The 15,830-nt window shown below is 36.9% G+C and overlaps 2 protein-coding genes across 2 annotated transcripts; both read left to right on the top strand.

Annotated features, from left to right (window-relative positions):
- The first annotated feature begins 1,862 nt into the window (after positions 1-1,862).
- Positions 1,863-3,583, top strand: LOC145163555 (protein FAR1-RELATED SEQUENCE 12-like). The gene is made up of 4 exons (XM_079082386.1): positions 1,863-2,342; positions 2,406-2,655; positions 2,720-3,478; positions 3,564-3,583. The coding sequence occupies exons 1-4, from the start codon at positions 1,863-1,865 to the stop codon at positions 3,581-3,583; spliced, it is 1,509 nt and encodes a 502-aa protein (XP_078938512.1).
- Positions 3,584-5,482: 1,899 nt separating this feature from the next.
- Positions 5,483-6,175, top strand: LOC145163554 (uncharacterized). Its single transcript, XM_079082385.1, has 2 exons — positions 5,483-5,772; positions 5,854-6,175. Exons 1-2 carry the CDS (start codon positions 5,483-5,485, stop codon positions 6,173-6,175), a joined length of 612 nt encoding a protein of 203 aa, XP_078938511.1.
- The last annotated feature ends 9,655 nt before the right edge of the window (positions 6,176-15,830 follow it).

Here is a 15,830-nt window from a genome sequence, read left to right as displayed (position 1 = left end):
TGGTGAGATTATCGGTGGATGAACATACCAGTGTGGCACGTAAGGTTGTTAAACACACACTTCAACCCCAAGGTTGTTTATGGTACGTAATTTGTCCTTTTTCATCTTTTTATTTCTTGAATTTTTTTGACGTAACTCCACCTGAAGTGTTTTTTTACTTGTTTTGAAGATGGACACCCAACATTGTTTACCATTAAGTTGTACCATGGAGGTGAGTTCACTAAGTACCCTGATGTTCGTTACATTGACGGACTGTAAACTATGTTGACATGGTAGACATAGATGAGTTTTCAGTTCATGAGCTCGATGCAATCATGAAAGGTTTCAGATATGGGGTTCCTCCTGTTATATACTACCATTTTCTTGTGCCTGGTGGAGACTTCCACTTTGGTCTTCGCCCTTTAGGAAATGATGAAGATGTTGCAAACTTTTCCCAATATGTCAGTGAGCACAAAGTGATGAAGGTATACACAGAACATGGTGAAACAAGACTACTCACCTATTTCTTGAATCCTAAACCTGTTACCAAGGTTACCCTTGTACAGTTAGATGAACCACATGAGGATGTGCAACATAATGATGAAGCTCCTGATGACCAATCAAAGGAAACACCTGTGATGACTACACCTACTGATGTGGTGCCCACTCAACCAAACCAACCTGAAATCCAAGTCAATGAAGTACTTCAAGTCGCATCCTTATCACCTGAATATAATAGGAGAAGGGTTACGAGCAAGGATGGAGTGATGGCATCTTGCAGTAAGAAAATATACTTTGATGGTATTGGTGAGACTGAGCAGATAGCCAAAGACTTTGTTGAGGCGGCTATTGATTTTGATATTGGACTCTACCAACAAATACTACAAAGCAATGTTGATGGAGTCAATGGCCCTGACATGCATGATGTCAATGAACCTCAGATGGATGAAGAAAACCAACCTCAGATGGATGAAGAAAACCAACCTCATATGAATGACTTTTGGGATTTTGACTATCAAACTGATGCGTGTGTCTAAGATGGAAGTGAAAGCCAACCTCAGTCTAACATGGATAGTAATGGAAAACAAAATGTAAGTGAGGTTGAAAGTAAAGAAGGAAGTGAAACGGAGCAGGAAGATGATAGTGATGATAGTGATTATTGGGTGGATGAAGATAATGTAATTGAAGATGTTGAAGTTGATATGAGGGATTTTAACATGAGCATTGATACAGAAGTAGAGTTCTTGGATAAAAGGACTAGGAATCCTAGACAACATGAGAGTGATGAAGAAGCTGATGAGTTAGATGTTATTGACAATGATGCTTTTGATTCCATGGATGAGGATTCTGATCAGGACAGGAAAAGAAGAGTAGTTTTGAAACAACTAAGTAAGGAAAAAAGTTGTTCTTTAGGTGAGGTTCATAAGTGTCATTTTAAAATAGGTCAAAAGTATAACAGTAAGCAGGAGTTGAAAGAGAAAATCAAAATGCATGCATTGGAAACAAAAAAGAATATTGCATTTAAAAAAATGACAAATGCAGATTGAAGGCCATATGTAATGGAGTTGTGGCATTTACTAATGATGGAGTTGGTGGACCTACCTAACCTGAGAAAAATAAAGGGAAAAGTAAAGAAAAGGACAAACAAGGTGGGTCAAGTCAGGATAAAGCAGATTCTTCTTGCCCTTGGATGTTACATGCCTCGAGGTCTACAGATGCAAGCAGCTGGTATATTAAAACATATGAAGACAAACACACTTGTATGAATACAAGGAAGGTCAGAGCTGCAACAACAAAGTTTATGTCCAAACAAATTATGGATCAGGTGGAATCCAACCCTACTATCCCAGTTAAAGCTCTCCAAGAACAGCTACAGAAGAAGTATGGAGTGGGTTTCTCAATTCATAAAGTTTTTAGAGCTAAAGCAGATGCAAAAAAAGATTGTACTGGGTGATTACAAAAAACAGTATGAAGTTCTAAGAGACTATATCCTTGAGTTGCAGTCAACCAATCCTGATACCACAGTCAAATTAGAACTTGGAGATATTTCAGAGTCTAACATTGTGAATTGCACTTCAAGATGTTTCAAAAGAATCTATGTTTGTCTAGGGGGGATGAAGAAGGGATTCAAAGCTTGTTTAAGAGATTTCTTGGGGTTAGATGGGGCTCATATGAAAGGCCCTTATCCAGGCCAGATCTTAACTGCAGTTGGATTAGATTCCAACAATGGCATATACCCACTTGCATATGCCATTGTAGAGATTGAAAACTGTGAATCTTGGAATTGGTTCCTTGAATGTCTTGGTTATGACTTGGATCTACATGCTATGTCTAATTTCACTTTTGTTAGTGACAGACAAAAGGTAATGGTTGCTTTTTTATTATCTTTAATCTTTATTTGTTAACCATGTGTAATTTGTTGCCAGGGTTTGCTACAAGCAGTTAGTCAACTGTTCCCATGTGCTGAGCATAGGTTCTGTCTCAGACATATACATGAGAACATGAAGAAACAATGGAGAACTAAGGAATATAAAGATCACCTTTGGGATTGTGCAACAGCTACAACAGTGCTAGAGTTTAACCATTACATGCACCAATTAAGTTTATATGACAACTCATCATATGAATGGTTGAAGTCAATACCACCTCAACATTGGGCAAAAAGCCATTTCACAGGTAAGCTGTTATGACCTTTTTACCCTTTTACCCTGTTATGACCCTTTTACCCTTTTCTATATAGGGAGAGCAACCACAGACATGCTGTTAAACAACCTTTGTAAGGTGTTTAATGGGAAGCTGGTTGATGGGAGAGATAAACCAATTATTAGCTGCTTGGAGTTTATTAGGGAATATATGATGAAGAGGATATGCAATGTCCTTAAGGTGCAACAGAAGTGTGTAGGCCCACACACCCCAACAGCAACAAAGATCATGGAGAAGAATGAAGTAGCAGCTACTCAGTACATTGCAGATTGGTGTGGTGATGAAAAATACCAAGTCAAAGGCCCATGGAATGATCAACATGTTGTTGATATGCATGAAAGAGTATGCAGCTGCAGGAAATGGGAATTAACAGGTATCCCTTGCAGACATGTGATTTCTGTGTTGTATAACAAAGCAGATCATGGTGAGTGTGTACAAGAGCTCCATACTTATGTCCACAAGGTGCACTGGCTACAAACTTGGAAAACTGCATATGGGTACAAGGTGGAACCAATTAAAGGTCGGGCACTATGGCCTAGAAGTGAGTATCCAATGCAGATCACACTTCCCCCACACCGTAATCAACCTGGGAGACCCAAAAGGAAGAGAAAGCAATCCATGGAGGAGAGAAGTCAAAGCAAGAGTCAGAGTCAGAGTCAAAGTCAAAGGTCAGATGTTGGTCCCAGTGAGATTCATGATCATGGCCCACATGGTAATGGGAAACTAACAAGAAAGTTTGTTAGTGTGACATGTAGTAAGTGTGGAAACAAAGGTCACAACTCCAGGACATGCAAAGGTTAGGGAGGGACTTGATGGACTATGTTGGTTTTATCTTTTGGTTTAACTATGTTTGACAACTTTGTTTTGATTCCTACATGTAGGATGTCTTTTGTTGCAATAACTTTGTTTTCAATTAACTTATGACATGTATTTTGAAGATGGTAATAGGTATTATGAGTTTAGTATGCTTTTGTGTTAACTACATATGGATGCATGCTATGTTATCTTTAGCAGGTTATGTATGAACAACAGAACAAATCCATAATTGGTCAATAGATACCAAATTTTCATTACCATTAATTTGCATTACAACAATGTTCTACATTTGCAAAAAAACTAGCTAAACCAGACACATATACCCCTAACCTATTACAAAAGATAACCATAACATTTGTGGACTTACAACAAGAACACCAACACAACAACAAAAAAAATCCAGCTATAGACTAGGTAATACTTCAACATAGTTGCTTGTTCTTTGATCTTCACCACTTCTTTTCCATGCTTACTAGCTTGATCTTTTATATCATCCACTGCTTTTCGTAGCTTATTGATTGTCCAAAGCAGCCCTGGTATTATAACTTTGGAACGAGCACACATGGGTTCATCATACCACCCAATAAACCCACATGACGAATTCTTGAAAAAGGGAAGAAAGAAACATTAGATCATCAGGGAGCAGTCCTCAAAAACAAAATGTAACATACTTACCGGGTCAGGACATCCCCAAAATCGGCGCCCTGGGTTGTTATCTGTCCACGATGTCCGAACTATCGCCCACTTTCTGCAGAAGCACATCACCATTGTCGATGGAGAAGATGAAATCACAGAGGGGTGATCGATGGAGAAGATGAAATCACAGATGGAGTGATCGTTAGGGCTTTTTGTTGGAGACGAGAATAGAGACGTTGAAGTCTTTTTATGGACTAAATAATAATAAAATAATAAAGGGGCTAGATGAATAGACTAAAATACCCTTAAGTGAGAGGGGCATGGGTAAAGTAACGGGAGCTTGGTAACGGTTGTTAAGCCATTGGACTAAACTTGCAACAAAATGAAACTATTGGACCATCCTTGCAAGCCAAACCCATTTTGGACCAAACGTGCTAGTTTTGACATACCACAGGGACCAAATTTGCAATTTTGTCATATATATATATATATATATATATATATATATATATATATATATGACAAAATAGCAAAAATGGTCCCTGTGGTTTGCCGATTTCTGTGGGTAAGGTCCAAAAAGAAGTTTGCTAGCAAAAAACGTCCTTATTTGATGTTTGAGTTGTGGATTTGGTCCCTGCCTCTAACTGTCGTTAGAGGCATTCCGTTTTCTTCCCCACGTGCCATGCACGCGAGGGTATTTTTGTCCTTTTATTTATAGGGGGAATGCTCATCTGTTACCGCGCATTTAACGATGCCCAAAAACATCAGACACTCCAACTTCTTCCTCGTTCAATTTCCATTGACGTTCGAACCCTAAGTCAACGATTTCCACCCCGAATCTTTTCTTTAGCAGAACTGCAGTCCAATAGGTAGAAGGAAAAAATGGTGCATTCACTGTGGACTATACGTCCTTCGACGATGGGGTTTGATGCACTTGATTTTTATGGTGAGTGTTATTATAGCTTTTTAAACTTAAATTTTTTGAAATTTCACACAATATGCTAACTACATTTTGTATTTTTTGTTGTTTAGGATAGTCGATCATCCCCATTTGTTCACGATTGAACTTCGCCATGGTGGGAAGTTCACACCTTTTCCAAATGTAAGATATGTTAAGGGGAAACTTACGTATATTGGGCAAGAAGCCATTTTACAGGTAAATAAAATTGATCTTATTACTTGATATGCAACTATTTTTTATTGGCCAATGATTTTAATTGTGGATTATGCAGGTAGGGCCATCTCAGATGTGCTTCTAAATAACATGTGTGAAGTTCTGAATGGTAAGTTGGAGAAAGGAAGGTACAAGCCAATCATTACATGCTTGGAATTTATAAGTAAATATCTAATGAAGAGGATCTGCAATGTGGTTAAAGAGAAAAGGAAATGCCAAGGTCCTCTCACACCTACTGCAACCAAATTGTTAAAGAAGAATGAGCAACAAGCAGCTGAGTATATTGCAAGGTGGAATGGTGGTGGAAAGTATCAGGTAGTTGGACCATGGAATGATCAACATGTTGTGGACATTAACCAGATGACATGCACGTGTAGGAAGTGGGAGTTGACAGGAATCCCTTGCAGGCATGCCATAGCCACTTGGAGTGAGATGACAGACAATGGGGAAATAGTAGGGGAGCTGTACACTTGGGTACACAAACTTTATTTACTGGATACTTGGAAGGTTGTGTATGACTTTAAAGTTTAACCTATAAAAGGTAGGGCAATGTGGCCTAAAAGTTATTGTCCCACTAGAATTATCCCACCTCCATACCACAAAATGCATGGCAGGCCAAAGAAGAAAAGAAGACAGTCCATGGAGGAGAGAATGAGCCAAAAGGAAAAGTCCAGTCAAATTGAAAGTGTGATAGCAAGTCAAAGTCAAACTCAAGGATCCAAAGAAGTGGAGAAGCTTAGTAGGAAATTTGGGAGTGTCACTTGTGGTAAATGCAAACAAAAAGGACACAACAAAAGTACATGTAAAGGTCAAGGTGCAGGTCAACAGGAGGGTGGAGGGGCTAATGAAGGTCATGGTCAAGAGTAGTTCGTATGGTCAAGTGTAATGTTAAGTTGTTAAATCATCTTTTGGTCTAATTTGTTTAAGAAACTGGCATATGTTGGTTGTTTTAACAGTTATTAGTATGTTAAGTTATTTTGCAATTCCAAAACTCATGTGGTTGCTTCTTTTTTGTTACACTTGGATATTGTAATGACAATTGCTTTTGGTTATGTGCAATGGTATTGTAATGTGCATTGACTTATTTGGATTATATCTTATGATTCAATAACACTTAGTAAGCTCCAAAATGGTATTGTACTTTTCTTAATACCATTTCATGTATTGTATTACCATTACAGTCTCCACAATAACAACAATTAAATAAGATAATATTCCATACATTATAATTCGAGGTACAAGGTTCATGAAATGACCATTATAGTATACAAAGGCCTATTCATCAAAACAATAAGATCCCAAAAAACCTTAGCACCATAGGTAGAACTTAACCTTAATCCCTAATTCCACATCCAGAAAACAAGAAAAAAAATCCAACTGCACCACAAGTAGAACTTCAATTTACAAACTTCATCTTCTAATTCTTTCACTGTCATCTTCAGGTAAAACCACAAATTCTGAATTTCATCTTCTAACTCTTTCACTGAAAGCTTCAAATTGTTCATGCTCTTCAGTAGACCAGGAATGATAGTCTTAGCACGATCACACATTGGAGGATCAAACCATCCAAGGAATCGACATTTTAAGTCCTTTCAAAGCTGAAGCACACAAAATTAGGGCAACAATAAGGTGTTTGATTGCAAATATTAGAAACGCTACTTTACCGGTAGAGGGCATGCGTAGAACCGTCGGCCTGGATTGAGTGGAGTCCACGATGTGCGCAACACAGAATTGTTGCCACAGAAGCATATGATCGTTACCATTTTCGCAGAGAGAGTCGTTGGGGAAGATGGGTTTAAGTCGAGGTTAAATAGAGAAATTAGATTGCAATTTTGGTCCCATAAATGAAAGGACAAAAATACCCTCGCGTGCATGGCACGTGGGGAAGAAAACGAAATGGCTCTAACGGCAGTTAGAGGCAGGGACCAAATCCACAGCTGAAACATCAAACAAGGACATTTTTTGCTAGCAAACTTTTTTTTGGACCTTACCCATAGAAATCGGCAAACCACAGGGACCATTTTTGCAATTTTGTCATATATATATATATATATATATATATATATATATATATATATATATATATATATATATATATATATATTTAATTGTTAAATAAATTTCATAAAAAATATGTATATATGAAATGTTCATATATGTATACATATATTTTTTTAAAAGAATTTAACAAAAGTTCTTATATTTGCAAGTTTTAGAGGTTCATAAACTTTTTTTTGAAAATAAAATATACAACAAAAAGGTTCCCGGGTTCTCACGGATATATATATATATATATATATATATATATATATATATATATATATATATATATATATATATATACACACACATACACACACAAAGAGAGAGAGAGAGAGAGAGAGAGAGAGAGAGAGAGAGACGAACGTTCAAATGAGAATAAAATAAGGTTGAGAATGCGTGAAACGTCCCTAATTTTCATTATTAGTTTAAAAGTAATCATTCCAAATTCATCCTCAAGTTAGATAGATAAATAACCATTTGTTTAAGTTTGACAAACCATAATAAAATTAGAGTCGTAAAGATAATAAAATAAAATGTGCGGAAGTTTGTAGAATATATCAACGGATGTAATGGAATCAAGTTGTGTCCTTCCCTTTGCCGCCAAAACAACCTGAAACATTTAAACATAAACCAGTAAGCACAAAGCTTAATGAGTTCTCCAAAATATCACATACCCGCATCAATAACTATACATACTAATTATTGGCCTATAGGCATTCATCATCATGCCTTGAGCCTGTTTAGCTCATAGCTCCGTGTTGTTCTTGGTATCATCCTTATGGGAATGTTTAGCTCACAACTCTATGACGTTCTTACTATCATCCATGCGGGCACAGGTCCATGACGGTCTTGGTATCATCCCAACGAAGCATGTAATCATACAAATAAACAAGTAAGACCATACTAGTCTAGCTAAGCATACAATCCTATCGTAGTATTACACAGGCAACCAACATATATATGATTTAATCATGATATAAGTCATATAGTGAGATGACTCACCTGATGCTAACAGCTGAAAACTCAAGATCCTAGTGGGATAATGAACAACATGAACTTCCTACATTCCAACAGAGATCCAATCTCAGCCTATAGCTCCCACCCACTAAGTTTGAATCAGAGGTCAAACTTGTCAAATAGTCAATGACCAATGGTGAATGTGTCGCGGCTTTCTCCTTGGTCGCATCGCATACACAACAAAATAAAACAGGCGCGACAACCTAAAGATCACGTCACGATTATCGGGGATTCAACCAACTTTCATTCAGGTCTTAATCTTTTAAGACCAAGGCTCAAAACTTCCAGAATGCAACGAAATATGATTCTAATAGATAAAGTTTGAAACTTTATCCACTTGCATGGATCTAAACACCCAAAAGGAAGGGTAATAGTCACATCATAACACCGCAATGAGTCCAAAAGACCCAAAAACCCAACCTTTGAACCTGGAGTTGTCCAAACTCCATTATAATACCCTTAAAGGGACCAAATAAAGCACCAAAACCTAGATCTACAAGGCATGGAGCATAAATACTTTAAGAAGTACAGAGCAAGGAAAGAAGCTTGACACATAAGAAGATCTAGCACTCTTGCACCCAAATCACCACCTTCACCTTCTTCTTTCACACACAAAACACCAAAACTCGGGGAATGCTCTAATGGGGGGGATATGGTTTCGATTCAGTGAGTGGAGGTTGAAGAGAATAGCAAAAGCTAAACATCTCATTCCTTAAATAGGGCTCAAGGCCCGGGAAATAGGGTTTTGGGTTGATTGTGGCTTCACATCAAAACCTAGATACTTCATCGCATCGCCACTATAATGAAGTGACTGTGTCGCGATAAACATACATCGTGTCGCGACACGGCGAAATTCCTAAAAACCAAGACTTAGAATAAATTAACTCAATCCACCAACACACCTGGAAAATGGGTGTTACAACGCGAGAATGAATATGGGCCACACATTTCTTCATCTGTCGCAAAATCGCTCCAACTTACTGACATGACAGGAGAGGTAATATTTACATGTGAATATAAAAATTAAGTATATTCACAAATATTACATGGTATATTCACAAATGATTATTTATATACGATTTATTCATATATGTCTATTTACAAGTGATTACTCATATATTATTATGGTAGTTGGTGGTGGCAGCAGTGACGGTTGTGGCGGTGGGGGAGAAGAGGGGAGGTGGAGGCGTAGGTACGTAATAATCATATATGAATATACATAATTTTATATTTACACTAGGTGAATGTCCGCGCATTACGCAGAAACACCTATATAGTTGAAGTCTTTACAAATATATGTTTTTTTAATATAGCAATAACACTGTTGTTAAATTTAATATAATAATTCATATACTAAATTGATATAATGTATTGATTATTTTGAATTATATGATAATTTATACATCCATTATAACTGCTTAATCTCAATCGTTTGAATAACTTCTACCCGCGAGTTATACATGAATAAAATTAAATATAATATATGGTTTAATGTTATTTATAGTTGTTGTTATTGTTAATTAATTTTTTAAAATTTATTTTCTTAATGTTTTAATTTTTATCATTATAATTATTTAAAACATCAAACATTGTTTTTTGATTTTAAAGGTAACAATATAACCATTTATATAGAGTTACTTTTAACTATTGTTATTGTAAGTTATTTTAAGCTACTTATTTGGAAACTTTTAACGATTATAAAAATATCTTTAGGAAATATTTTAGTTAAATTGAGATTACAATTTAGTTTTTGCATTTATCACTAAAATTTATCACTTTTAACTATTTACAAAATATTCTTTGGTTTTTTAAGTGGAACTGAAATTTATATTTAAGTTGACATTGTAATGTTATATTTAAAATAACAATTTAAGTATTTTGTCCAAACTGTTCAAAAATTGTAGCTTTAAACTGATAATGGTTTACATACAACAACATATTAAATCTAATAAATTAAGTATAATATGTTAAAAGTTAAAGACATAACTTTATAAGTAGAAGTAAAGATATTATTTTAAAATTGAAATTTAGTATATTTATGATTACACTTTAAGTTTGATATTTATTTAGCATTATTAACCAACTTATAATCATTATTAGAAAAACACTACAATTAATCACTTTTAACTATTTATAAAATATTATTTGGGTTGTTTAAGTTAAACTAAAATTTATATTTAAGTTGATCATGTAATGTTATATTCAAATTAATAATTGAAGCATTTTATACAAATTGTTCCAAAATTGTATCTTTAAAATGATAATGGTTTACATCCAACAATATATTAAAACTAATAAATTAAGTATAATATGTTAAAAGTTAAAAAAAAATCACTTAATAAGTAGAATTAAATATATTATTTTAATATTGAAATTTAGTTTATATGTGATTACACTTTAGGTTTGATATTTATTTAACCTTATTAACCAACTTATAATTATTATTAGAAAGAAATTGAAAAGTCATGGGAGTTTCAAATAAATGTGGTAAAAATAAGGACATCCAATTGTTGGAATTGGAACACTTATAAGTGTAATTTTTGTAGGGTTAGACCTAATCATATTACATTTTTCAAGATGAATTTTGGGTCATGATCAAAGTAAGAGAAAATCCATAGTTCCAGTTTGAATGAATAAATCAGGATCATGGTCTGTAAGCATGGGGACACTAACATATCAGTTGGACGACAGTTTTGTCCAAAGTCCCATAATAGATCCAATTGTTTCACTTGTAATGAAATTGGTACGTGTTACCTACCGATTAAACTTATTATCATTTATCATCAGTTGAGCACAATAATAGACTTTAATATAGATCTTAGGCTTTATTAAATTAAGTTTTACGCAAACATAACAATTGTGTCCTCAAGTACGAGAATTGCTATAACATTTGTAAAAAATATTTCGATTTGTTCTCTATTAGTGAAGGTTAAGTTGAATTACTCAAACTTGATAGATTGGTATTGTAACTTGAGGATTAACCTTACATGTCACAAAAAATCCCTTGCTTTATGCACCACGTGATGTCTCATATGTTACTTTTCAAAATGATTGGCTTGGAAAACACAATGAGCATAATGAAGTTGCATACCTTATGCTTAAAAGCATGATCATAAACCTCTAGATGGATCTGAAGAACCCTGATACACATGAGATGTATGATGAGCTAAAGAATATATTTCAACCACAAGCTATGCAGGAACTTTATGATATTGTCTTATCATTCCATGCATGCAAGATGGATGATGGGGGCACTCACTTATTAAAGATAAAGAGCTACATTGATTTGTTAGATAAGCTTGGATCTTCCATGGGTATAGAGTTTTGCAGTCATGTTGGTTTTGAATAGTTATCCCAAATAATATAAATGGCTACATCTCATATATGACCAAATTTGTTCAATAAACATAGTTTTAACGATAATATCTTTTATTGTTAGTTACATCTCACATATTAAGGTGGGTTAATGACTTGCGAGGGTAACCAGCAGTTCTTCACATTCATATTTGGTTATTTTGTTTTTTTTTTTTTTTGTACATTGTAATTCCTAAAAAAATCAATTTGTTTGTTGAAAATACACCATTGGTGCAGTGGTCGGGTATTGCATGCACCTACTTATTTGGTATCTATGTTTTTTAGAATAGTAGCACACACACTCTTTAATCTAATCCTAAATTACATTATTATTTTATAGGGGACTTACCCTCAACCATTGTGATGAGTGGTACCATGTTAACACCATGTGTGGTTGGGCTATAAACCCTTTAGTACTTGGCATCTATGTGTAACATCCCAAAAGTATGATAAAAAATTTTATTTTTAAAATCAATAGTTTCAATCATCAAATTGTTCCAAAACATTCACAGTGTACAATATCAAAGTTATCAGAGTAACAATATTCAAAAAGTGCGGAAATCATAATTGGAGGATGTTGTGCCATCAGGACAGGCTCTTCTCCTTTGCACCAGAAGTACCTGAAACCATAAACATAAACTATAAGCACGAGGCTTAGTGAGTTTCCCCAAAGTACCTCATACCAAACATACAACTGGGCCTAGCCCTGGGGTATATTTCAACCCAATACACAAATATGGGCCCCTGTAACAACGCAAATTTTCAAAACAATTTTTCATTTTTAAATCATACTTTCAATCACACGATAATCACAAAACATAATGTATCTACTGTGTCATAACAAAACATGTCCCAGAATCTCAATAACATAAACTCCATAAGTGTGTACGGATCATGCCGGCGCCTTCCCGCGATCCTCGCTAGTACCTGAAACACATAACATAACAACTGTAAGCATAAATGCTTAGTGAGTTCCCCAAGATACCACATACAACACATACGCCTTTCCAGGCCATAACTCTGTAGGACCTTCCGATCCATGTGTCTCAGGGGACTTCCGTCCCGAATCCCGGTAGACCTTCCGGTCCTACCCGTATCGACCTTCCGGTCCGTAACCTCTTGACCTTCTGGTCCATGTCATCTTGACCTTCCGGTCCATATCATCTTGACCTTCCGGTCCATATCATCTTGACCTTCCGGTCCATACCATACATAACATACATAGCACATACATATCACATAACCGCATATAGCACATACATCTCATAGCATACAAGACCTTCCGGTCAACATACATAGCACATACATATCACATAACCGCATATAGTACTTACATCTCATAGCATACAAGACCTTCCGGTCACACATAGGTACCCTTCCAGGTACAGTATAGTGAGAAGACTCACCTCAATGAAGTCGGATAAACTCTCGTGCTCAACGTCCCGACCTAGCCTCCTCCTATTATTCAAATAACATTCCCGATCAATATTCTCTCATAGCCTTATCTCTATAGATTGGGTAGAAGGCCATTCTACCCCTCTCTGAACTCTCTTGAATCAGTCTTGACCAGAACCCTAAAGTCAACGAAAGTCAACGAAGTCAACGGTCAAACTTTGACCCGACTCGTCGAGTGCACAAGGGCGACTCGGCGAGTCCATGCGGGTTCTCTGAATCCTTCTAGCCTCTCTTGGCTCGTCGAGTCATCGTCCCACTCGACGGGTTACACCTGTCACGAATCGCGGGGCAACCCCGACTCGACTCGTCGAGTCCCATTATGGACTCGGCGAGTTGCATCCATGACAACACTGAAATGACCTTCTGAGGTCAGATCGACTTCTCTAACCTATAGATCTGGCCTTCCCAACCACTATAATCACGTAAAGGTCCGACCTTTACACTCATGCAATGCCCAATAAGCTCCTTTGGGTGAAATAACCTCTAGAATGGCAACCTAGGGTCATATCTCTAATAAAGTAGCAAAAAGCAAGGTAGATAGGACTCTCTGGACCTCTTAAGGTCCAGATCTAAGAAGAACTCCACCTTGGGACCTCACATACTTCGAATCCAAGCCAAAGAAGGCATAAGAAAACCCTAGATTCAAGTAGATCACCAAATACACGAGATTGAGCACAGATTAGTACCTCTAGCAGCCTCTTCTGATCAAATGGGTGATAGATCTGAGCTCCTCAATCTTCCTTGTTTGTCCTCCTTCCTTCTTTCTTGCAAAATCACACTTAGAATGATGAGTTAGCCCTCCTCTTGCACTACCAGCTTTCTCTCTGCTCTCTAGGGTTTCTCAGGGGTGCATTGGCCGCAAATGGAGGCCATAAAGGCCTTTAAATAGGGCACAGGCCCCGAGAATTAGGGTTTCACTTAACAGCGCAGACTCGCCGAGTCCACGCATCGACTCGTCGAGTCCTTCATTAAATCAGACAAGAAATGCGCACTCCTACTCGGCGAGTCTGAGCGTCTACTCGCCAAGTCCCTCCATAAAACTCAAGATAAATGAACTTTATAGCATACCTAGAAATCCGGATGTTACAGCCCCGCTCTGGGGCCTTGCCCTGGGGTATATTTCAACTCAAACATGCCATAGTGGGCCCCGGTCTGGGGTGTATTTCAACCCGACATACAATAGTAGACCCCGTCCTGGGGTGTATTTCAACCCGATCACACAAAAAAATATATATCACATAGCAGTTAGCATTCTACATAATCGAATAATAAATTGGTATTGGTGCCTTCGACCCATAGATACAGTGAGGAAAATCACCTCACAAACAGATGAGAAACTGAAATAACACGCTGCTCCGGAATTAACTCTACTGGTCACCTTTATAAATACGGTGACCAAAACTCAGAATATAGATCAAAATACCCAAAATACCCCTAGGTCAAACTTTGGTCAAAATCCAGGTCAAAGTCAAAATTCAAAAGTCAACCCAGCTAATCGCCACGTCGTGGCCTCCTTGGCCACGTCGTGGCCACAAACTGACAAAACAGGCAGGTCTTGACCAAGTCACCACGTCGTGGTGACCTCAACCACGTCGTGGTGATGCGTCTGAACAACTTAAACCATTAAGTCCTTTTCCTTCAACTACAAAAACTCCAAGGCTCAGATCTGGTCCTTCTCATGGTCTTGATGGGTAAAGTTTCCAACTTTATCCCTCAAACCCTTCCATAAGCCAAAATCTCAAACCAAACCACTTATGGTGACTTAATGCATCAAGATTCTCATTAAGCACCAAATCCTTAGAGTTGCACCTCTAAAGTTTCCAGAATGGTTTCACACTCCAAAATGACCTTAAAAATCATGTCTTTAAGGACTTGCATGTCTAATACATGCGTTTTCCATTTTAAGTCAAAAAATAGGGTTTAATGACTAAAATCTCATGCATGACATCAAAACTTGATTATAATTCAGATCCAATACACTAAATGCTCAACTTGACCTGGAGATTCATAAAGTTGCAAACTTTATGAGATATCATCATTTAAGTCCATATAAATCATGGAAAAAGGGGGGCAAAAACAAGAGATCTAACTACATGGCAAGAAAAGGTTGAGTCTTGGGCACTCACCAAGGTCCAAGAGATAAGCTTAGTTGAAGAATGATGTTTGCCAAGTAACCACCTCACCAAAAGCTTACTTCTCCTTCTAAAATCACCAAAAAGCACCAAAAATGAGCTCACAACTTCAATGGAGGCTAGGGTTAGGGTTTCTGAGGTTGGGAGGAAGATGGAGGCTGAAACCCTAGCCTTGATGTTCCTTATATAGGGTCCAAGACCCGAAATTAGGGCTTTCACTTAAAAACATATGCTACGTCGTGGTACCCCAAGATCACGTCGTGGCGGGTCATTTAAATCCCAAGACCCAAACTGATACGCCACGTCGTGGTGATGCTCCACCATGTCGTGCCCACCCTTTTTAAAGAAAATACAAGAAAGTTGATTCATACATGGATCGGATGTTACACTATGTGGTAATGGTTTTATATCAATTACTTCTTAACATATACAATACAAGATATCGTTTATATCATACCTTAAATGTTCGATCATTATCTTCAACCCAAATCGATTCCCTTCTTTAGGTTGGATATGTAAGA

This window comes from Lactuca virosa, chromosome 3 (genome assembly GCF_052849685.1).
Source record: "Lactuca virosa cultivar CGN04683 chromosome 3, Lactuca_virosa_CGN04683_v6, whole genome shotgun sequence".
NCBI classification, from domain to species: Eukaryota; Viridiplantae; Streptophyta; class Magnoliopsida; order Asterales; family Asteraceae; genus Lactuca; species Lactuca virosa.
This window is presented reverse-complemented; position numbering and strand designations above follow the sequence as displayed.